General features: G+C 44.7%; 1 protein-coding gene across 1 annotated transcript in view; it reads left to right on the forward strand.

The window, feature by feature from the left end:
• ACAD11 (acyl-CoA dehydrogenase family member 11) overlaps positions 1–23,519 on the forward strand; it is a 106,957-nt gene that overhangs the window by 30,717 nt on the left and 52,721 nt on the right. Inside the window, exons 4-10 of the mRNA XM_077269055.1 lie at positions 4,581–4,742; positions 5,640–5,804; positions 5,896–6,043; positions 10,971–11,092; positions 15,594–15,700; positions 18,722–18,845; positions 19,909–19,986. Of these exons, the coding sequence (XP_077125170.1) occupies positions 4,581–4,742; positions 5,640–5,804; positions 5,896–6,043; positions 10,971–11,092; positions 15,594–15,700; positions 18,722–18,845; positions 19,909–19,986 (906 nt within the window). The remainder of the gene's footprint in view (positions 1–4,580; positions 4,743–5,639; positions 5,805–5,895; positions 6,044–10,970; positions 11,093–15,593; positions 15,701–18,721; positions 18,846–19,908; positions 19,987–23,519) is intronic.

A 23,519-nucleotide genomic window follows, 5' to 3' on the forward strand; every position in this document is an offset into this window, starting at 1 on the left:
TGTGGCGAGTGTAGTCTTGAAAGTAGTGAGGGACTGTTTGAATGTGATGAAGTGGTCGTTGGAGTGGGATATTTTCCATCTCCGCTCAGCAGCCCTGGAAGCTCGCCTCAGTTCTTTGGTCAGGCTGGTTTGCTAGGGCTGTCTGTTGATTTTGCGAGCGTTGGTATGTGTGAGAGGGGCAAGAGATTCCAAAGCTGTAGCTATTGTGGTATTATAGAGCGGCAGCGTCATCCGCATTGTGTAGGGAACTTATGTCTGTGAGAGGGAGGAGGGATTCAGAGAGTGAATGTAGATCAAGGTGTTTAAGATTTCTGCGAGGGTGTGCAAGTTTGTGGGGTGGGGATTGTAGACAAGGAGTGGAGAGGGAAGAGAATGTGAGTAGATTGTGGTCAGAAAGAGGAAGAGGTGAGTTAGAGAGGTTAGACAGGGAGCAGAGGCAGGTGAAGATGAGGTCCAGTGTGTGACCATCTTTGTGAGTGGCTGCAGAAGACCATTGAGTGAGGCCGAAGGAGGAAGTGAGAGATAGAAGTTTAGTGGCAGCTGAGAGGGAAATGTCAGTGGGGATGTTGAAGTCGCCCATGATGATAGCGGGGATGTGCGCAGAAAAGAAATGAAGTAGCCAAGTGGTGAAGTGGTCAAAGAAGGTGGTGGCTGGACCTGGGGGGCGGTAAATGACAGCCAGTTGGGGGTTGGAGGGGGAGTAGATGCACACAGAGTGCACCTCAAAGGAAGGGAGGGTGGCAGTGGGATTGGGATGAAAGAGCAGCTATCTGACAGGAGAAAACCAACTCGTCCGCCATGCTTGCTGCTGGGACGGGGTGTGGGAGATAGGTGGAAGCCACCGTACGAGAGTGCAGCAGGAGAGGCTGTGTCAGAAGGGGTGAGCCAGGTTTCGGTGATGGCGAGGAAGGAAAGTTTGGTAGTATCAAAAAGATCGTGGATGTAGGAAAGCTTGGTGCAGACAGAGCGAGCGTTCCATAGAGCTCCTGTTAGTGGGACTGGGGAAGCGGGGGTCGGGCAAATGGGTATAAGGTTAGTGAGGTTATGGAAATTTGTGATAGAGCGTGGATGGTGGATGGGAGGTAGAAATGACTGTGGGGATGTGGTGAGGAGGACCAGGATTTGGAGAGATCACCAGCAATGAGAAGGAGCAGAGAAAATGTTAGCAGGTGGGAGCAGGAGAGGGCATGAGGTGGCTGTCTGTGCTTTGAGACAGAGAATTGTATGTTGAGGAACAGTTCTGAGGAGAAGGTGAGATGGATGGGGAGGATTGAGGAAGAGATGAACAGTTCCTTACTAGGTGTTGGGATTTGGGGAGTTAGTAGAAAGTGAAGGATTATAGGGGTGAAAGTGAAAACAAACAGAAACATTGTTTACAGTGAATTGCCAGTTACCTTCAGTTCCCTTCTGGTTCGATTCTGGTTTTAATTCTAAATTAGTCTACACTCTTCTAGGACACACTTATAGGAATCACACTGCAGACTAAAGTCAATGCAGACTTGGGACATGCAATATATGTCCAACTAAGTGCATTCAGGTGTGAAGCAGAGAGGAGTGGTCTCTGTTCATCTTGGTCAGAGAATTAAGGGTGGACCAGATGCATACAATCAAGCCAGAGTAAACAAAGTCATAAATAACACTTGGGTAAGTTGGGGTTAGCTTAAAGGCATACCATGTGAATGCTAGGAGCAGAGGAAAGTCTGTGTGGAAAGTTGGGTAATGTACTATGAACACTTCATAGACAGACAAGGCAGGAGAGCAGGCTGGAGAGCTGGGTGCATGAACATACCTGTAGGAAGAATAGACATGCTGGTTAGAGTGCGATGGTGGCAGATAGCAGGGCACAGTCTGCATACATGCTTCTGGTTTTAATTCTAAATTAATCTAAACACTTCTTGGACACACTTATAGGAATCACACTGCAGACACTGCACACTGCAGTTAGCACATGATCACAATTATGTGGCTTGCATACTGTCTGTCACATGTCAGCTGATTCTTCCCCACTATAAAATATTGAGAGAAGCTTATGAGAATCTTTTCGGCACATGACTGGAAGCGCAGTACGCAAATCATAAACTTGTTTTCACATGATGACTACCTGCGCCGAATCCTGACAGTGTTAATCAGTAAACTGCAGGGATGGCTGAAAATTTGCTCCAAGCCACTTATAAATGTTGTCATAGCTTCATTAATTTACTGTCATATTGAAAGTACTAAAAATATATGGCAATCTTCTTAAGCCAACAATTCCGTTAAGGTGTTTTTCACTACTATTTCACCCCATTTCATGTGTCCTAACGCTTAACAATTACTTTTCGAATTATACTTTGATGACCTGCATTGGTTTTTTTTTGACCCTTTGTTTTATTCAGCCACTGATTCCAGCTTGTTATAAAATACTAGATGGTGGCCCGCTTCTAACGCATCGGGTATTCTAGAATATGCATGTCCACGTAGTATATTGCCCAGTGACGTAGTATATTGCCCAGCCACGTAGTATATTGCTCAGTTACATAGTATATTGCTCAGTGACGTAGTATATTGCCCAGTGACGTAGTATACAGCACAGAGCCACGTAGTATATTGCACAGCGACGTAGTATACAGCACAGAGCCACGTAGTATATTGCCCAGCCACGTAGTATATTGCCCAGCCACGTATGTCACAGGTTAAAAAATAAAAAATAAACATATACTCACCTTCCGAGGGGCCCCTTGTAGTTCTGTCGCCTATGTTCGGTTCAGGCGACCGCTTCCGGTCCGAGGGTGTGATGACGTCGCGGTCACATGACCGTGACGTCACGGCAGGTCCTTCTCGCGCAGGTGCGCAGGGCCTGCGATGACGTCACGGCCACATGACTGTGACGTCATGGCAGGTCCTTCTCGCGCAGGGCCTGTGATGACGTCGCGGTCACATGACCGTGATGTCATGGCAGGTCCTTGTCGCACACCAACCTTAGCACCGGAACCTGCTGCTTGCATGGACCGGTCACCGGAGCGTCGGAAAGGCGGCCGAAGGTGAGTATATAATGATTTGTTATTTTTTTTTTAGTATTTTTAACAATGATGTTTTTACTATTGAGGCTGCATAGGCAGCCTCAATAGTAAAAACTTGGTCACACAGGGTTAATAGCGGCGGTAACAGAGTGAGTTACCCGCAGCATAACGCGGTCCGTTACCGCTGGCATTAACCCTGTGTGAGCCGTGACTGCGGGGAGTATGGAGCGTGCGCCGAGCACTGACTGCAGGGGAGTAGGGAGGGACTAATCAGACTGTGCCCGTCGCTGATTGGTCGCGGCAGCCATGACAGGCATCTGGCGAGACCAATCAGCGAATGAATATCCGTGACGGAAGTTGCCGACAGAAAGACGGAAGTACCCCTTAGACAATTATATATATAGATAAAAGGCATTTGAGCCAGTGCTGTACAGCTGCCATATACTGAGGTTTAGAGGTTTTGAACTGCTGAAGCTGCATCTTCCCATGAAAGAACTGCTGGTCGCTGTGGTGGGTCGCGTATTAGAGGCCCCAATACACCTGTGAATAAAGACGTTCATGACGGATGATATTGGCAGGATCACAAACAGTCTAATGTGTATTGGTCCCTCCTGATTCTCCCCCAACAGATGGGGAACAGATGGATCCAGCCTTCGGAATTTCAGTGTCCATTCTTTTTATTCTCATGGGACACAAGACCCCCGGAGACACCTCTGGCTGTAGCGCTCTCACAGAAAACACAAGAGTGACCGGCCAAGCCAAGCATTCCTGTGTCCGGGGAGTCGGGAGAGATCTGTCGGCTGACAGCTATCTAATGTGTTTGGGGGCATTAAGCTGGGTTGTCTGTGATGAAAGAACATTGACAAATGGTTCAAGAAGTTGGCCGCTTTTTTTTTTTAAGCTAAAACTCAATTTTATAACTGGGTTTTGTGACTGTTTTGCTTTTACAGGCTTTGTTTTCCTGCATGGTCACTTTTTAATGTACTTTGAAGCCATACATGAGTTGAGCTCCGATAAAATAGTTATACATTTTCCTCCTAGGCTGTCAGATTGAGCTTACTGACTAGGTCTCAGAGGTCATCACTTTCTCTTCTTGGTGCAGTTTCCTTGCAGACTGAGCAGCAGTTCTGTCCATAAAATGGCTGCTGGTGGAAGAGCATGTGACCAGTCCTGTCCATCAGCCTTATCTAATAGAAAATCAGCTTTACTGTGTGAGGAGGCTGATGGACAGGACTGGTCACTGCTCCTCCACCAGCAGCCATTGTATGGACAGAAGTGCTGGTCAGTCTGTTAGGAAACTACACGAGAGAGTGACCGACCTCATTTATACATGTCTAGAGGACTAGTAAAAACAACCAAGCACTGTGCTCAACTATCTTCTCCAGCTCCACAGAGTTGAGCCACACTTGGCACACTGCAGCATCTAAACTCCTTACTGCTATCAGAAATTGCATTTTAGTGGTCAATGAAGCTCCTCAGGTATCAGAAATGTATCACCAATGTGTCCATCTTGGGAAATGCCTTAATACAAGATGTAATGTAATAGTTTCTGGTGCTTTTCTCCCTTTTTGTCTTGGTCAGGGACGCATATTCCGAGATGTCTCCCTGCCAGATGTCAGCCCTGCGGAAAGATCAGCCTTGTATGTGGCACTCACTGAAACTCTTGCCCATCTCCATTCATTAAACATACATACATTAAATCTTACTGGATATGGCAGAGGAAAAGGATACAGTCAGCGGCAGGTAATGTGGCCTTTTTATTTTCGTAGGCAAAATCTTTTTTGCTTTGTGATCATCATAAAAACCTGTGTACTGTTTCTTTGTGTATAAAGTCAAATGGAAAGGAGTCTTATGAAGAATAAGTATTTACCGTAATCTAGCACTTCTCTAGAACCAGGACTGTTCTCCTCCCCAGCTGCAAGGCTTGTCCCAAGAAGATAGGTGATAACGTATCATCTAGTTATAGGTAGATGGGGGTCCATCCACTGGGACTTGCATCAATTAGGAGAGCAGGGCACTTCTATTCCCTCACAGTGCACTTGTCCAACTGATGCTTCATTTGTTCTCTATTCTGCTGTAATATACAGTATGATCACCATGTTCAGCAGTCATATAGGGCACTACTGCACCATTCTAACAGAGATAAAAGTTCCCTGTTCTCCTAGCGGTTGGTTTTTTTAAGTGACATTAATGCAGGAGAGGCCCACAAGCATGTGTATGTACAGGTATAATGTATATGTTATACATGCCTCTTAAAGGTGATGCAGTTCTCAATTTGTCAGCACACAAGCCATCCCATTTATTCTCCGGATGGGTGGGAGCCCTATAGGTCATACGACCACTGACCAAATAGTGATGGCATGTCTTAAGGTCTGTGTATATGGGCCAACCAGACTGTATGATCAACAATCTTATCACCTTCAGAGTAAAGCAAAAGATGTTGTGTTTTTGTGTTTTTTTTTTATTGTACATCATATTTTACAGCAGATAATTTTTACACTGGTGCTGAAGTTTCTTTACTAATGAGATGCTCTAACCAAAGCCTACGAGCAGTTAGCCAGGTTTGCATAGGTTTGCACATTGAACCTGTTATATTGTTTGTTTGATATTGTAAAAAGATATGAAATTATCTATTGGCAGGTGACTACATGGAAGAAGCAATATGAAAGGGCAGCGCATAAGGATATACCTGCAATGAACCAACTGGCAGACTGGTTAAGTAAAAATGTGCCAAGCAATGACCATGATGAAACGCTGATCCATGGAGACTTCAGGATCGATAATGTCATTTTCCACCAAACTGAGGTAGGGTTGTGGGTTTTTTCTTTTTAAAGAACACTTTACAATTTTAACCATTCATTCTAATGAGAATAACCCTTTAAATACTTCTCTCCAGGCCCGTGTAATTGCTGTCCTTGATTGGGAACTGTCAACTATTGGACATGCTACGTCCGACTTGGCTTACTTTACCTCGTTGTATTTTTGGCCTCGAGGTCTCCAGTTTCTTGGAAACTATAGTAACAAGTCCGCTAGTGATATTGATGGTGGGTATTTTAAATGAAGGTACACATGACAAATTTAGATCCGCAATGTATGGCTCCTCCCTTTTTTTTTTTTCTCACCAACTCCCCCCTCCTCCCTTGAATCTGGATGGGAAAAATTCTGTTCTGAAAGTCAGCAATTAGTTCAAAAGTCATCAAAATGTAAGAGTAGGCAAATATTGTAGAAAAAGCTATTTTTTACATGCAAAAAAGAACCTCCCAGCCTTGTGGCATTTCCTATTTCTTGAATCTGTCCAGGGTAGAGGCTTTCAAGCTTGTGCAGCTTACTTAAAGGGGTATTCCCATCTCCAAGATCCTATCCCAATATGTAGTAGGTGTAGTAATTATATTAGCAAATACCTCCAATTAGAAATGTGGTACATTTGTGGCCAAAAGTATTGACACCCCTGCAATTCTGTCAGATAATACTCAGTTTCTTCCTGAAAATGATTGCAAACACAAATTCTTTGTTATTATTATCTTCATTTAATTTGTCTTAAATGAAAAAACACAAAAAGAATTGTCCTAAAGCCAAATTGGATTTAATTCCACACCAAACATAAAAAGGGTGGACAAAAGTATTGGCACTGTTCGAAAAATCATGTGATGTTTCTCTAATTTGTGTAATTAACAGCACCTGTAACTTTCCTGTGGCATCTAACAGGTGTTGGCAATAACTAAATCACACTTGCAGCCAGTTGACATGGATTAAAGTTGACTCAACCTCTGTCCTGTGTCCTTGTATGTACCACATTGAGCATGGAGAAAAGAAAGAAGACCAAAGAACTGTCTGAGGACTTGAGAAACCAAATTGTGAGGAAGCATGAGCAATCTCAAGGCTACAAGTCCATCTCCAAAGACCTGAATGTTCCTGCGTCTACCGTGCGCAGTGTCATCAAGAATTTTAAAGCCCATGGCACTGTGGCTAACCTCCCTAGATCTGGACGGAAAAGAAAAATTGACAAGAGATTTCAACGCAAGATTGTGCGGATGTTGGACAAAGAACCTCGACTAACATCCAAACGAGTTCAAGCTGCCCTGCAGTCCGAGGGTACAACAATGTCAACCTGTACTATCCGTCGGCGTCTGAATGAAAAGGGACTGTATGGTAGGAGAGCCAGGAAGACCCCACTTCTTACCCCGAGACATAAAAAAGCCAGACTGGAGTTTGCCAAAACTTACCTGAAAAAGCCTAAAACGTTTTGGAAGAATTTTCTCTGGTCAGATGAGACAAAAGTAGAGCTTTTTGGGCAAAGGCATCAACATACTGTTTACAGGAGAAAAAAAGACATTCAAAGAAAAGAACACGGTCCTTACAGTCAAACATGGCGGAGGTTCCCTGATGTTTTGGGGTTGCTTTGCTGCCTCTGGCACTGGACTGCTTGACCGTGTGCATGGCATTATGAAGTCTGAAGACTACCAACAAATTTTGCAGCATAATGTAGGGCCCAGTGTGAGAAAGCTGGGTCTCCCTCAAAGGTCATGGGTCTTCCAGCAGGACAATGACTCAAAACACACTTCAAAAAGCACTAGAAAATGGTTTGAGAGATAGCACTGGAGACTTCTAAGGTGGTCAGCAATGAGTCCAGACCTGAATCCCATAGAACACCTGTGGAGAGATCTAAAAATGGCAGTTTGGAGAAGGCACCCTTCAAATATCAGGGACCTGGAGCAGTTTGCCAAAGAAGAATGGTCTAAAATTCCAGCAGAGCATTGTAAGAAACTCATTGATGGTTAGCGGAAGCGGTTGGTCGCAGTTATTTTGGCTAAAGGTTGTGCAACCAAGTATTAGGCTGAGGGTGCCAATACTTTTGTCTGGCCCATTTTTGGAGTTTTGTGTGAAATGATCAATGTTTTGCTTTTTTGCTTCATTCTCTTTTGTGTTTTTTCATTTAAGACAAAGTAAATGAAGATAATACCAAAGAATTTGTGATTGCAATCATTTTCAGGAAGAAACTGAGTATTATCTGACAGAATTGCAAGGGTGTCAATACTTTTGGCCACAACTGTATAGTTTTTCTAACTCGCTATGTCTCTTTCCGCATGTGCAGGCATTGCAGAATCTTAGGTATCCATGGTTATGACCACTAGGCAACAGGCTGTCAGTATACCAATGGTCATAACCATGGATACCTAAGGTCCTGCAATGCCTTCACATGAGGAAAGAGACATAGTGATCAGAAAAGCTATACCACATTTCTAATTTGATGTATTTACTAAAATTATTGTTAGACTTGGGATAGGATCTTGGAGATGGGAATGCCCCTTTAATCTTGTGCCAAGTGTCCCTTGGGTTGTTTGCAATCTGTCTTGTCTAGTAGGCCTTGGCTTCCTTACCTAGTGTATTATTAATATTCATTCAATTAAATTATATTTTTAAATTCACAATATGTGGGGATAACACTGAGCCAAAGTTTATGAAAAGAGTATCAGACAAGGAGGCAAAATTTATGGCCAGTACAAAGTGTGTAATGAAGGTTATACTGAACTAGCTATTGAACCCGTTCTACGCCCGGGTGGCGAGCATTTATATTGGTATATGGTCTCCATCCAGGTATGTGCTGCTCCCATCTTGCTCTCCCATCCTGTCATGTGCTGCTCCATCCTGCGCCCCCATCCTGTCATGTGCTGCTCCATCCTGCGCCCCCATCCTGTCATGTGCTGCTCCATCCTGCGTCCCCATCCTGTCATGTGCTCCCATCCTGCGCCCCCATCCTGTCATATGCTGCTCCATCCTACACCCCCATCCTGTCATGTGTGTGCCCCCATTCTGTCATGTGCTGTTCCCATCCTGTGCCCCCATTCTGTCATGTGCTGCTCCCATCCTGTCATGTGCTCCCATCCTGTGCCCCATCCTGTCATGTGCTCCCATCCTGCACCCCCATCCTGTCATGTGTTGCGCCCACATTCTGTCATGTGCTGCTCCCATCATGCGCAATCATTCTGTCATGTGCTGCTCCCATCCTGCGCCCCCATTCTGTCATGTGCTGCTCCCATCCTGTGCCCCCATTCTATCATGTGCTGCTCCCATCCTGTGCCCCCATTCTGTTGTAATGTGCTGCACCCATTCTGCCTGTTCCTGTTTCCATTCTGCCATATGTTGCTCCCATCTTTCTCTCTCCGGCTGTGCTGAGTGCGGGCGGCTGTGCTGAGTGCGGGCGGCTGTGCTGAGTGCGGGCGGCTGTGCTGAGTGCGGGCGGCTGTGCTGAGTGCGGGCGGCTGTGCTGAGTGCGGGCGGCTGTGCTGAGTGCGGGCGGCTGTGCTGAGTGCGGGCGGCTGTGGTGAGTGCGGGCGGCTGTGCGTGGCTGTGGTGAGTGCGGGCGGCTGTGCGTGGCTGTGGTGAGTGCGGGCGGCTGTGCGTGGCTGTGGTGAGTGCGGGCGGCTGTGCGTGGCTGTGCTGACTGCGGGCGGCTGTGCGTGGCTGTGCTGACTGCGGGCGGCTGTGCGTGGCTGTGGTGACTGCGGGCGGCTGTGCTGGGCGCCGAGTGCTGGGGGCCTGAGCAGGCGGGGACACCGGCGCGCTGTGGGGGTCAGGTGCCGGAGTCGGCGCTAGCTCAGGCCCCCGGCACTTGCTATATTCACCTGTCCCCCCGTTCCACCGATGCACGCTGCTCTGTCCTCCACATCCTCTGGCTGTGACTATTCAGTCAGAGGGCGGCGCGCATTAAGCGCGTCATCGCGCCCTCTGACCTGAACGTCACAGGCAGAGGATGTGGAGGACAGAGCAGCGTGCATCGGTGGAACGGGGGCACAGGTGAATATAGCCTACTCACCCTCCTGGCTCGTCCCTGCTTCTCCGTTGGAGATCGCAGTGTGCGTTCAGTGCTTACGCATACCGCGATCTCCTGGGAGCGTCACTCTGTGGGGTCCAGACTGCGCCAGCGCTTGCGCAGTGTATAAAGGCTTCGGACAGAGTGACGCTCCCAGCGTTATATTATAGATATTGAATATCATATGAAACGCCTACACAAAGGAACTTTATATAGCATAGAGTAATAAGTGCAGAAATGGACTGACCTCAAAGTAGAAGCCCCTAAAAACTCATATCTGATATTTTGATTAAATATCGAGTGTGCAAAACATTTATTGAATGTTTAAATGACACTGTCTGTAACTGTAAGGAATGGGGTATCATTTCTGGAATTCTCCCTAGAAATTGGAGCCTCTCCTTACCTCAGCACCCCTGGTATCTCCAATAATAAATCATATAGACGGGGTGGACAGCAGTGTGAGCAGCCTCTACTTACCTCAGCACCCTTGGTATTTCCAGTATTGGTTCAGAAAGACAAGGAGAACAGCAGTGTGAGCAGCCTTTCCTTACCTCAGCACCCCTGTTATCTCCAGTATTAGATCAGATAGATGGGGTGAACAGCAGTGTGAGCTGTCTTCTCACCTCAGCATCCATGTTATTTCCAGTATTGGGTTCAGAAAGACAAGGTGGACAGCAGTGTGAGCAGCCTCTTATCACCTTAGCACCGCTGGTATGTCCAGTATTCAGAATATCCACTGGAAGCACCTCTTTGTAGCCATAAAGGGAGCTGGATGTTCAAAGACACCTGTCCTATTGTTTCCAGGTTTGTCAGTGTAAGGAGGCAGCGGCCTTTTTAATGCTATACTGATTACCTCCCTAGACAAAAAAAAGTGCGATTTGCTAATTACAGGCATTTAGGAATTTTATTTTTCAAAATGCATTTCCTTCAGTTTTTTGTATTTAGTTAGTTGCTGTTCCCAGAAAATCCCTTTAATGCCTTGTGTGTGCAGAAGATTTGGAAAAATAATAGTCCTATCGATACAAACATATCATTAATTAACCAGCTCAGAATTTTGGATAACATGGTGACAAAAGGTGGAGATTTAATTTTAAGAAACAAAAGGTTTTCTTCACTGCAAAATGTTATTATTTATTTATTTATTTATTTATTTATTAAAGGAATGCCTGCATTTGATGATCTGATTAGTATCTATAGCCGCTGTCGAGGTATATCATCACAAGTGCGTGACTGGAATTTCTTTCTTGCCCTTACCTTTTTTAAGCTTGCTGGGATATTACAGGTAAAGACAACTCTTAATATAGAATACTTGATAACCCACTAGCTCAAGCATATGTTATCACTAGTTTGCAAAGCTAACAAGGGCAGCTTCTGTCTTTATCCAGTATGACTTCACATTTATTTCAAAGTTGGCAGCATCTCAAATGAGTTATCCAAGAACATGATAAAATATCTCGTGTTACATATTGCAAACTCTAGCCTGTACTAGTCATACTTCAAGACAGCCTGCAGACAAATCTCTAACAGAAGAACCGTATCTAAAACACACTTGGCACATCTGACCTTGGAGCAGGGCTGTTACATGAGATGCAATAGATCTTTCCCTTGCTGAGTGGCTGTGCATGGAGGACTGAGGCTCAGCAAACAAAAGGTATTTATTTCCTCTCCTGTCACAGCCTTCCTGTTGCTCAGTGAGCTATGTGTATTTACAATACTGCTCTTCTGTTTGTTGAGACACGTTTGGAGCTGTGTTCTTCAGACGGTTGTTTGCGTTTTATAACTTCTCCAAAATACCTTTCTTTAGACCTGGAGGCAGGTCTGAACCCCCCTCTTTGAAGCGCCAAACTGCCGTCAGTCATATCTTCTGGGGCGCTGGTCGCCTCCCCCTCAGCGCTGTTTTCCTCTGAAATCCGGCGCCTGCGCTGTGCTGTTCTGCCTTGGGCAGGCGCATTGAGCATTGGCCGTCTGACCTCACCTGCTGGGTTGCAGACTGCGCCTGTGCGGGCAGTGCGGCCACCCAGCTACTGAATCCCCGCCTCGCAGTGTGTTATGCATTATGCACAGTGCGGGGCTGGGATTCCTGGGCATGCGCACTGCGCTTGTCAGATGCTCCCCCAGGTCCCCCGCCTTCCAGCCCCGCACTGCATAACACACTGTGGGGGTTCAGACCTGCCTCCAGGTCTAAAGAAAGGTATTTTGGAGAAGTTATAAAACGCTTTATTTTGGGAATAACAGCAACAAAAACTAAAAGAGCCACCTTGGTAGAATGCAGCTTTACTGCTGCACAAGGTGGCTCTTTTAGTTTATAACGGCTGGAGGGGGTGACAGTGTCACTTTAAGTGTTCTGGGTGTGATTTGGAGCACTTCCCCCAACCTCTACCTCCCTGGCTTATTCCCTGCCTACCGCCACCTTCTGTCTGACTTGCGGTTCACTGATTTCACTATATAGCCTTTTAGCTGTGGTTCAAGCAACAGGAGGTAGTGCTAGACTGGGAATAAAGCAAGGAGGCGGAACATTTTACAGTTATGATTGTATAACTAACTAGCTGAAGCAAACTGTGGTCAGTTATAACAAATTATAATGATTATATTGCACATAAAAACATTTCACATCATATATTCACCACTACAGATTTGTAACACAAATTAACTAAATGATTTCCCAAATATTGATGGCGGTTTATTTTCAACTCATTCAAGAGCCTTTTGGTAAACAACATTTTTGGTTTTTACTTTCGGTGCAAAGATGAACAGATTTCCCACATCATCCCGTCCCAGAGCCACCGGACTACTACCTCTAATATCCCACATCATCCCATCAGCCAGAGCCACCGAACTACTACCCCTTATATCCCACATCATCCCATCAGCCAGAGTCACCGGACTACTACCCCTTATATCCCACATCATCCCATCAGCCAGAGTCACCGGACTACTACCTCTAATATCCCACATCATCCCATCAGCCAGAGCCACCAGACTACTACCACTAATATCCCACATCATCCTGTCAGCCAGAGCCACCGAACTACTACCTCTAATATCCCAATCATCCCATCAACCAGAGCCACTGGACTACTACCCCTAATATCCCACATCATCCCATCACAGCCACCGGACTACTACCCCTAATATCCCACATCATTCCGTCAGAGCCACCGGACTACTACCCCTAATATCCCAATCATCCCATCACCAACGGACTACTACCCCTAATATCCCACTTCATCCCGTCAGCCAGAGCAACCGGACTACTACCCCTAATATCCCACATCATCCCATCAGCCAGAGCCACCGAACTACTACCCCTAATATCCCACATCATCCCATCACAGCCACCGGACTACTACCCCTAATATCCCACATCATTCCGTCAGAGCCACCGGACTACTACCCCTAATATCCCAATCATCCCATCAGCCAGAGCCAACGGACTACTACCCCTAATATCCCACTTCATCCCGTCAGCCAGAGCAACCGGACTACTACCCCTAAGATCCCACATCATCCCATCAGCCAGAGCCACCGAACTACTACCTCTAATATCCCAATCATCCCATCAGCCAGAGCCACCGGACTACTACCCCTAATATCTGACATCATCCCGTCAGCCAGAGCCACCGGACGACTACCACTAATATTCCACATCACCCCATCACAGCCACCAGACTACTACCCCTAATATCCCACATCATTTTGTCAGAGCCACCGGACTACTACCCCTAATATTCCAATCATCCCATCAGCCAGAGCCAACGGACTACTACCCCTAATATCCCACATCATCCCATCAGCCAGAGCAACCGGACTACTACCCCTAATATCCCACATCATCCCATCAGCCAGAGCCACCGGACTACTACCTCTAATATCTCAATCATCCCATCAGCCAGAGCCAACGGACTACTACCCCTAATATCCCACATCATCCCATCAGCCAGAGCAACCGGACTACTACCCCTAATATCCCACATCATCCCATCAGCCAGAGCCACCGGACTACTACCTCTAATATCTCAATCATCCCATCAGCCAGAGCCACCGGACTACTACCCCTAATATCCCAATCATCCCGTCAGCCAGAGCCAACGGACTACTACCCCTAATATCCCACATCATCCCGTCAGCCAGAGCCACCAGACTACTACCCCTAATATCCCACATCATCCCGTCAGACCCAACATTGTCAGGTTGGCGCTGTTACACCGATTTAAAATGATACCTGGGTTGGAGAAATTCGTCTTGTGTTTCTTTTTTTTAATCTGTGTTTGAAGTTTTAAGTTAATGAGGATGCTTCATGCCAGACAAAGAGAAGTTCCTGATTCTGGGCTCCCCCTGCTGTCTGTGGCAGAGGGTGGTCTGTGCCGATAAATTGTGTTATTAAATAAATTGTGTTATTTCCATGAAAGATGCTTAGTGTTTGGTTGGGGCTATGTGGAGTGGGCGTGGCTGATACACACACACACACACACACACACACACACACACACACACACACACACACACACGCACGCATATATATATGGAAATTGGCTCATCTTTCAAGGAGCTACATGACCATTTATAAGTGATTTGGGTTTGAGGGTTTGAGAGGAGGTGGTCACCCTGACAGTTTTATTTTAAAGTGTACCTACACTAGAAATTCAGATTCTTATTAACCAGGCAAAGCAGATACAGGGGGTATCGGTGAGAAATCTGTCAATCTTCAGCAAGTGGGATGGTGGATCCTGCATATCAGGAATAGATCTGCCTCTAAATGTAATACTACTATAGTATTACTTATTGGAAATAATGACATGCTAAATGACAATTCTTCACTCCTCATCTTCATGTTGGCTATAGGACTGATACAACAAGTAGAACTGCTATATCTACTGTGACATGAACACTTTCTGAGCAATAGGAAGAAATTACAATAGCATCTGTTAAAGAGGAATGACAACTCCTATTGACCCTCCATCATGTGTATATGTGTGTCCACTAGAATATGGAGCAATCAGTGGAGACCGAGAACAGGAGTCCAAAATTATTTCCCAAAAATGTAATTACAAAAAACACAAGATACCTCATATGAAACTCTCCTGAAACATCCCAGTACAGTGAGGAGTTTTCTTCACCTGGATAACATGCACTTAGGTTTATCTTGTACAGTTTTTTTGGTTGTTGACTTCCCCTGGTTACATGCACTTATTTGATGGAATCGACATCTCCACTTTCTTTTAGGATTTTTGTTGGATTTCACAAACCTCAATGTTTTTAAGCTATAAAACTGTGCATGGAGCAATGTTCCCTCCCCATAATATACTTCTGTTTTTCCCTCTGCTCCAGTCCCTTTCCACCATATTTTAACCCTAGCTCCTGAATGACCAGCAGTCGGAGGTAACTGTCACAAGCTTTCAGTGAAAGTCTTTTTGGCTCTCATAGACTGGCATGGACAAGTGACCGCCTGCTCACCGAGCAATCCGGCATTTTACAAACCGAAGACGACTGGAGCGGCTCCAAAAAAAAATAACAGAAAATGCGGATGATTTAGTATATTAAGGGCAGGAAACCTGCCTTGGTTATGCCACTCTGGCAGGGAAATTAAAAAAAAAAAAAAAAAAAAAAAGCCAGTGTTGCTGAACTTAACTGTTTTTGTGGCCCCACGTTTCCATTATGCTGCAGAGACTGTTTAATTACATTCCACTCTTTTCAGTTGTGAGGAGCTGAGCTTTCCAAAATAAAAAAAATACCTTGTTTTGTTCGAACTGTATTGTATTTGGTTTGAAATGTTTCTTTTTCAGGGAATTCATGCAAGATTCCTGCTTGGGAATTCTAGTGGAGAAAATGCCAGCATGTTTTCTGATATGGTTCAACCTTTGGCTGAAAATGGGCTAAGACTTGCTAAAAGGTAATGAAAGATATCTTGCATGCCCTAAACTGCACTTATCAGTTTTCTTAAAGGGAACCTGATTAGATGGTTCATGCTGCCCAAACCACACTTGTAATGTGAATCCTAGAGTGTATCAATGTCTAAGGCTCTATTCACACATCAGTATTTGTATTCCAAAACCAGGAGTCTTTACAAAACAACTAACAGATGTCAGTCTTTCAATTCCAGTGTCCTCTGTATGCCAAAAGCGGCGGTGGAACTTGGGCCGGTTTCACACATTCTGATATTTCCGGTACCGGAAAAAACGGTACCGAAGATGTCAATGTCCGTGTGTGTAATACTTATGGCACTCGTGTGGCAACCATGTGCCACATCACTACCATATGGACGGGCACCAGGGAAGAAGCGTTACAGTAAGGCTAGGTTCACATTGCGTTAATGGCAATCCGCTGACGGCATCCGTTACATAGCGGCCCTAACGCTATGTAACGGATGCATTAGCGCACCCATTGACTGCCATTATGTAGCGCATCGCTAGCGCATGTCATAATTGGCATGCGTTAGTGATGTGCCGTCATTCTGTGACGGACCCTCAGACGCGGTCTGCAGCTTTTCGGGGTCCGTCACCGCTAGTACAGATGGAGCATTAGCACGATCGCATAACGTGATCTTTAAAAGGCACTTGTGTTCTGCAGTCTGTTTAACGCATGCGTCGAACAGCGCAATGTGAACCTGGCCTTATTAAGCTCTGGTCCCCGGCGCTGGGTGCTGAAGACCGCTCTCCTCATTCTCACCTGCTCTGCCGGCGATCAGCATGAGCAAGGGAGAATGATGAGAGTTGCATTTATGTGAGAATAATAACAACTGGTGGCAGGTAATGGAACTATTACTCCCATCAGCCTACACCTGCTGCCGCTAATAACAGTCACAACAGGAGCAGCTGATGGAAGTTTTCCTCACCCACCATCTGCGTTATAAATAAAATAAAAAATCTGATGTGGGTTCCCCTGTATTCTCAATAACCAGCCAGGCAAAACTCACAGCTGGTGACTGCAACCCTCAACTGTCAGCTTCAGCATGGTTAGTTATCACGAATAGAGGGGTCCCCACGCTTGTTTTTAAAAATTATTTAATTATATATTTTTTTAAATGACGTGGGGTCCCCCCATTTTTGACAACCAGCCTTGGTAAAGCTGGGGGCTGGTATTCTAGGCTGGTGAAGGGCCGTTGATATTGACTTCCCCAGCCTAAAAATAGCAGCCCGCAGCTGCTCAGAAAAGGCACATCTATTAGGTGTGCCAATTCTGACTCTTTGCCCGGCTCTTCCCACTCGCCCTGTAGCAGTGGCAAGTGGGGTTGATGTCATCTTTGTTTTGTCAGGTGACATCAAGCCCACAGATTAGTAGTTGAGACGAGTCTATAAGATGCCTATCCATTACTAATCCTATAATTGTATTGTAAACAAAGACACAGTCAGAATAAAGTCCTTTATTAGAAGTAAAACAAAATCCAGTTTTCTATTTTTATTTAAAAATAACAAACACAGTTATACTCACCTAATGCATGATTCCATTGAATCCTTTGTCTCCTATAATAAAAAATTGTAAAAAACAACAATATCCATCACCTGTCCATCGTTCTGTCCCGCGCCGTAATCCACGTCTGGGGGATAAACCTGGATGGGGCCAAGATGCGACTGTCCAGGTTGAGAACCACTGGTGAATGAACTGCTGCGAGCGCAGCATCATTGACCAGCGGTGAAATCATCGAAGTTACCACCGGTCAGTGAGGCTGCATTACCAGCAGGACTGAACTGTGGTGACCTAAACAACATGGGGGAAAAGTCAGTGATGAGGTCACCGCATTTTAAGCTAAGTGACTTCACAGCAGATCACCGAGAGACTGACTTGAGCCAGTGATCTGACTTATACCTTATACTGAAGGCATAGAGGTCTTCATCAGGCTCCTGGCTGTCATAATGACCCTTCATCACTCTGAACTAGTGCATGAAAAGTGGCCATCCTCCTCCAGTTCTTTTGCTCTTTAAGATATTGGCAGTGGCATTTTTAGGTAGTTCACTCCAGCAGGCTCAGCTCCACTTGCTGTTACAGGCAGATAATGGTTGTGTAGCCTAACTATTTTCTGCTGTGAAAGATGCGGTTTTGGCTCCTGAGCTTGCATCAATGACAAGGGCACAACACTGGACTTTTTTCATAAAGTACTACTATTGCTTCGTGTCACGTGGTGCTGTTTGAGCACAGTAACATACCTCCCTTAATTGATAGAACCTGGCACTACCAGTTTGACTTTTTTTTTTTTAAATTCTAATACTTTAGAGGTTGTCCATTACTTCCATTGATGATCTTTCACTGATCGGTCGGGGTCTGACACCCCGCACCCATGCCGATCAGCTGTTCTCGGTGTTGTTGACCACCAGCCGGAGCTGCTCAGTCTTCTGATAGTACCGACTGAGCAGCTCTGCAAAAGAGCAGTTCCAGCCACCGACTCAGAACAATTTATTGGTGAGGTTGATGGGTGTCGGACCCCATCCAATAAGACATTGATGACCTAGCATTATGATAGGTCCTCAATGGAAAAGTATTGGACAACCTTTTAGATTTTTGTGGTACATGATTTGATTCCAGTTTAATTTTCTTGATAATTTAGGCTTTTTCTATGCATTTTCATGAACTTAGTCATGAAATTGAGCATAACATGATATTAATAAATAATAATCTTTATTTTTATTTAGCACTAACATATTACACAGCGCTTTACAGTTTGCACACATGATCATCGCTGTCCCCGATGGGGCTCACAATCTAAATTCCCTATCAATATGTTTTTGGAATGTGGGAGGAAACCGGAGAACCCGGAGGAAACCCACGCAAACACGGGGAGAACATACAAACTCCTTGCAGATGTTATCCTTGGTGGGATTTGAACCCAGGACTGCAGCGCTGCAAGGCTGCAGTTCTAACTACTGAGCCACCATACTGCCTACATATTACATGTGTTTTCTATTTTGTTATATTCCAGAGAGAAAACATCTGTTGAGATTTCCAACTCTTCGGGGGAGCTGTTCCAGCTTAGTATCAAAGGGCAACTGGTTTTGCAGCAAGTGAAGCAGTTTATGAAGCAACACATTCTGCCTGCACAACAGGTTATCTGCTATATATTGTGATATGTAAATTGAAAACTTGCATCACTAGAACTTGGACTTTTTCTTTATCAATTGAGTTGACAAGCCAAGATTTCCAAGATGGCTCTGACGATTGTATATGGAAATAGAATCCAATCTGTGCAGTGGACCTACTTTGTACCAAGATCAGATGGGCAAAGATGTCTGACAGTGAGAGTAAACATGCTAAAATAAAAAAATACACTGTTCACTTTTTCCACGTAGAGCCCCGATTACTGATCAATAATTGTAAAAGTTTCCAACCTACCTTCCTATTCTTACGACAACGAGGAGTAAAATCCCTAAACTTAAGACAGTATTAAAATATAACTTTTATCTATAATTCATAACCGGAAATATTGCACTAAACCGTTACAACCACAGTGCGATTGGGCATGGATAACTAATAGGAATCATGTTTACTGAGGGCATATATCCCACTAGAATTTTATATTGTTATCTGTTGCTGCATTCTGTCACTATACTAAATGAATTACTATCTAAACATACCCTAGCGTATGCGATTTTTAAAAATTGGCAGATATTAGTCTCTCCAACATGTTTCACCATACTGGCATCATCTCCTCATTCTCCTGATGACATCAGTATGGTGAAACATGTTGGGAGGCTAATAGCTGACAATTTTTTAAAACTGCATGAGCGAGGGTATTTTTAGATAACACTTTGTTTAGTATAGAGACTGACTGCAGCAGCACAATACCTCAATAGATAACAACAATATAAAATTCTAGTGGGATTTATTTAGATAGGAATCGTTATTACTGACAGCATTTATCCCATTAATAATGCCCAGTCATGCTATGTGGTTTGAACTCTTTAGTGTAATATTCCCTTGTATTAAGTATAGTCAGTTAATAAAATATGTATTTTTAGGGATTTTTTTGTCAATTTGTAAATCTAATGGAATATCCCACATTGACTATAAAACAGCTTTGCGCATTATATATTGTGCGTGGTTGTGTTTTTAGTATAACTTTAGTCACAAACGTTACACTGAAAAACAATGTGTTTTATGTCATTTTAGGAGGTTTTGGAGTATTATACCAAATATGAAAACTCACCGCGCAGATGGGAAAAACCATTGGTCTTAGAGAAGCTGAAGGTGAATAGTAACAGATGTACAAGTAACATTGCAAATACACACGTGCGACTGCAGATGCCCCAGAACTGTGCTGTTTTTATTCAGTACTAGAGTACAGGGTAGGCCCTTAGGATTTTTAAAGGGTATGCCTAAGCAGTAGAACTAAAGGTTCTTGTTTTTCTCTTTAGAAATAGCGCCACATTTGTATGTAGGCTGTGTCTGGAATTAAAGTCAACTTGATTTTGCACAAGCTGCCGTATTCTATTTTGTCGATGGACAAAAGTGCCAATGCTTCTCTATTTATTTTTTCCTGATCCTAGACAACCCCTTTTTACTATTCGCAATCCATGATTGTACAAAATGTAAACTGTGTGAATTTATTTGTTAAAAGCATTTGTTAGAGATCCCTGACACCCCTCATCCTGAGGTAAACCTGCCATCTTGACTGTAATCTCTCACTGGAACTGAGGAATCAGTAGACCCTCACTTCAGGAACACCCTGCAGCAGTATTGGAGTGATACTTGCTTGCAGATCAATGGTTTTGTGCTGCGGCCCACCCTGCCCTGGCTGCTGAGCGGTGTGGCTTCTGTTCAGTCAAGTGTGAAGTGGCTGCTCCTGCCACCTGGTGAGTGCCTGAATCATGGAGGAGAGTGGGGAGGGTGAAGTCCAAGGGTGCTGTTGTGAATTCACATCAGAAATCCACAAGAAAAGCTGGGTAAAGTGAGACCAGTATAAAGAAGAACCTGGTGCTTTTCCTAATCCATATTGCACAGTGGTTCAACCATGCAGGGACAACTTCTTTTGTCAGCAGTGTTCCTGATCTGCTGCTGCAGATTGTGCAGCTTGGAACAGTGGAAAAGGCCTCCCTGCCTGTCCCGAGTTTGATGTTCTCAGAGGCCATTTTCTCAGTGCTGGACTTTCTGGATTCTTATGCAACTTAATCTACTCATTGTGAACTAAGACTGTTTCCCGATTAACATTTTACAGCTGTTAATATATTCCTGATGTTGGGCTCTGCTTTTATCAGTTGAAACTGTGAGAAAGCTGAAATTGCTATTGGCAATTACAAAGAAAAAACTAAAGAGAAGTCCTCCCAATTTGACCAGCCTTGTCCATGCTGGGATTTCCCCCGAACAGCGCATTGATGCATATTAGAGCTGTTGGAGCAATACTCCATTATCCTGGATACATCGCAAGGCTCCACACCGGACCTCTGTCTTCAGATGATGATTTTCTGAAAGAGAACCTGTCACCAGCAAAAAAAAAAAAAAAAAGAACCTGCAGATATGGGGTTAATCTGCAGGTTAATAGCGTTACAACCCTGTCTGGTGCCTTCACGTAGCCAAATGCTGCGGGGAGATGATGAACTTTTATTCTCCCCTGGCCGCATTTGGTTTCAGCCATGAGGGTCGTGTATCGAAAATCACCGCACCGGAACTGGTATGATGCAAAAGTACTTAACAAGTTTATTGTGTTCACAAATCAGGTTGCCACAAAAGAAAAAAGTGCAGATAGAAACCCAACGTTTCCACCCTCCCGGGTCTTATTCATGGGGTTACTTGATGCACGTTTAGATACATATACGAGTGGCAGGCATGGGGCAGGAAGATAAGTCTCTTGATATGTGAGCTGTCGCTTGACCGGGAACAGGCTGGGGATATACAGATTCATCATGTAAAGCGGTAGTCAAACACAGAGGCCGTAACATCCCTGGTGGGCCTGTATATTGCTGGATGACCCGTGTGGGCAGCGCTCCTGTGCCCTGTGAAGCGTGGAAGGAGGGTGCTGTATGAGCGGCGCTCCCGCGCCCTGCTGCTGCGCCATGAGGGTGCCACCAGCGCTGGTCAGTTACCACTCTGAGAATACAGAGCGGCTGCTGTAATTGCATCCCCAGGCCTGCATTGGGCCCTACTGTCTGTCAGTGTCGGTGGCACAGTTATGGCTGCTGATCTGTATTCTTAGAGCGATAACTGAACTAGCGCCGGTGACGACCCCATTACTGAAACTGAATGCTGTTGGGGAAAAAAAAGTTCATATTCTCCCTGCAGCGGTCGGCTAAGTGCAGGCGCCGGGCATGTTAGTAGCGTTATTAACCCCATATATGCAGGGTAATGTTGTTGCTGGTGACAGGTTCCCTTTAACTTCTTCCCAACCACATTCTCCTCAAAGGTCCTCTTGCTCTTCTACAAACATTGACTAGAAATTTGCCAAGATTCTGTCAGCCATCAACAACTGTCAATCCATTTTGGTAACTAAACTGGACAAGCTCCAGCAAAACTTTAATTTTCTGCCAGTCATGCTTCAGAATCCCAGAGGGCACACATCAGAGGCAGAGTGCAGAATCTCGGATATAGAGGATACTCTGAGGCCTGTGCGGCTCACATTGCAGAATTAAAGAACCAAATCAATGCTTCTAGTGAAAGAGCAGATGATTTTTTTTAAAATTGGCTCAGAGGAAATAACATCAGAGAAAACCAAAGGGGTTGATGCCATACCCTTCATCAAAAACTAGTTCAAAGATCTGTTGCGTGCAGAAGTCTTCTCACCGTCCTTTACCATGAAACAAGCACATAGAGTTCTCACACAACCAAGCCCTCCTAGGCCATTATTGGCGAACTATTGCATTACCATGGTAGAGATGCCATACTCGGGGATATCCGCCTGAAGGGTGAAGTGCTGTACAACTACAATCAGGTTTCTTTTTACATGTATTTCTCAGTTGCTATATGAAAACAATGTACTCAATTTTCTAAACTCCACACCAAGCTGCGAGCCAAGGCGTATAAATACTGTTATTACCTGCAAAGTTAAGCGTAGAGAATAGGAAATCTGTGAGTTTCTTAACATCTCCTGCCAATACGCTGGTGTACGTTGAATCCAGGGCTGTTGAGTCAGGGTCTGTATTCATTTTGGTGAGGTCGGTATAAAATGGACCTACTCCTAAATTATAATAAATTGGGCACAGTAGTTCAGTACTGTATGTGCTGTACATTTTTTTTCATAATAATTTGGGAAAGTTATGAAATGTCTTATAAATGTCTGTTCTGTTCCTGATCTAAGGATTTTGGCTTTTAGTTGAGATGAATCTGTGCTGTACTTTATGTACATGCTCAGTAGTAATCAGTGCAGTGGAGATGAATCTGTGCTGTACTTTATATACATGCTCAGTAGTGACCAGTGCTGTGGAGATGAATCTGTGCTGTACTTTATGTGTATGCTCAGTAGTGACTAGTGCTGTGGAGATGAATCTGTGCTGCACTTTATGTACATGCTCAGTAGTGACCAGTGCTGTGGGTTCAGGAGTCAGGGATATTGCGGAATTTGAGGTTTGGCTTACCGACTCCACAGCCCTGTATGAAGCTGCCCCTGGTATTCAACGTGAGAATAACTGAGGAGGAAAAATACCTCACCATTCATCATAGCTTCTATACCTGTCTGTGTGGACTCTTGGACGTTATAAAGAGCTCCAGTGGGTGCACTCATTAGATTTATCTTACCAAATCCTAACTGCTTTAACCTTATTTAACTTTAATTTCTAGGGTCACATATTTGG

Source organism: Ranitomeya variabilis, chromosome 6, assembly GCF_051348905.1.
Source record: "Ranitomeya variabilis isolate aRanVar5 chromosome 6, aRanVar5.hap1, whole genome shotgun sequence".
Lineage (NCBI taxonomy): Eukaryota > Metazoa > Chordata > Amphibia > Anura > Dendrobatidae > Ranitomeya > Ranitomeya variabilis.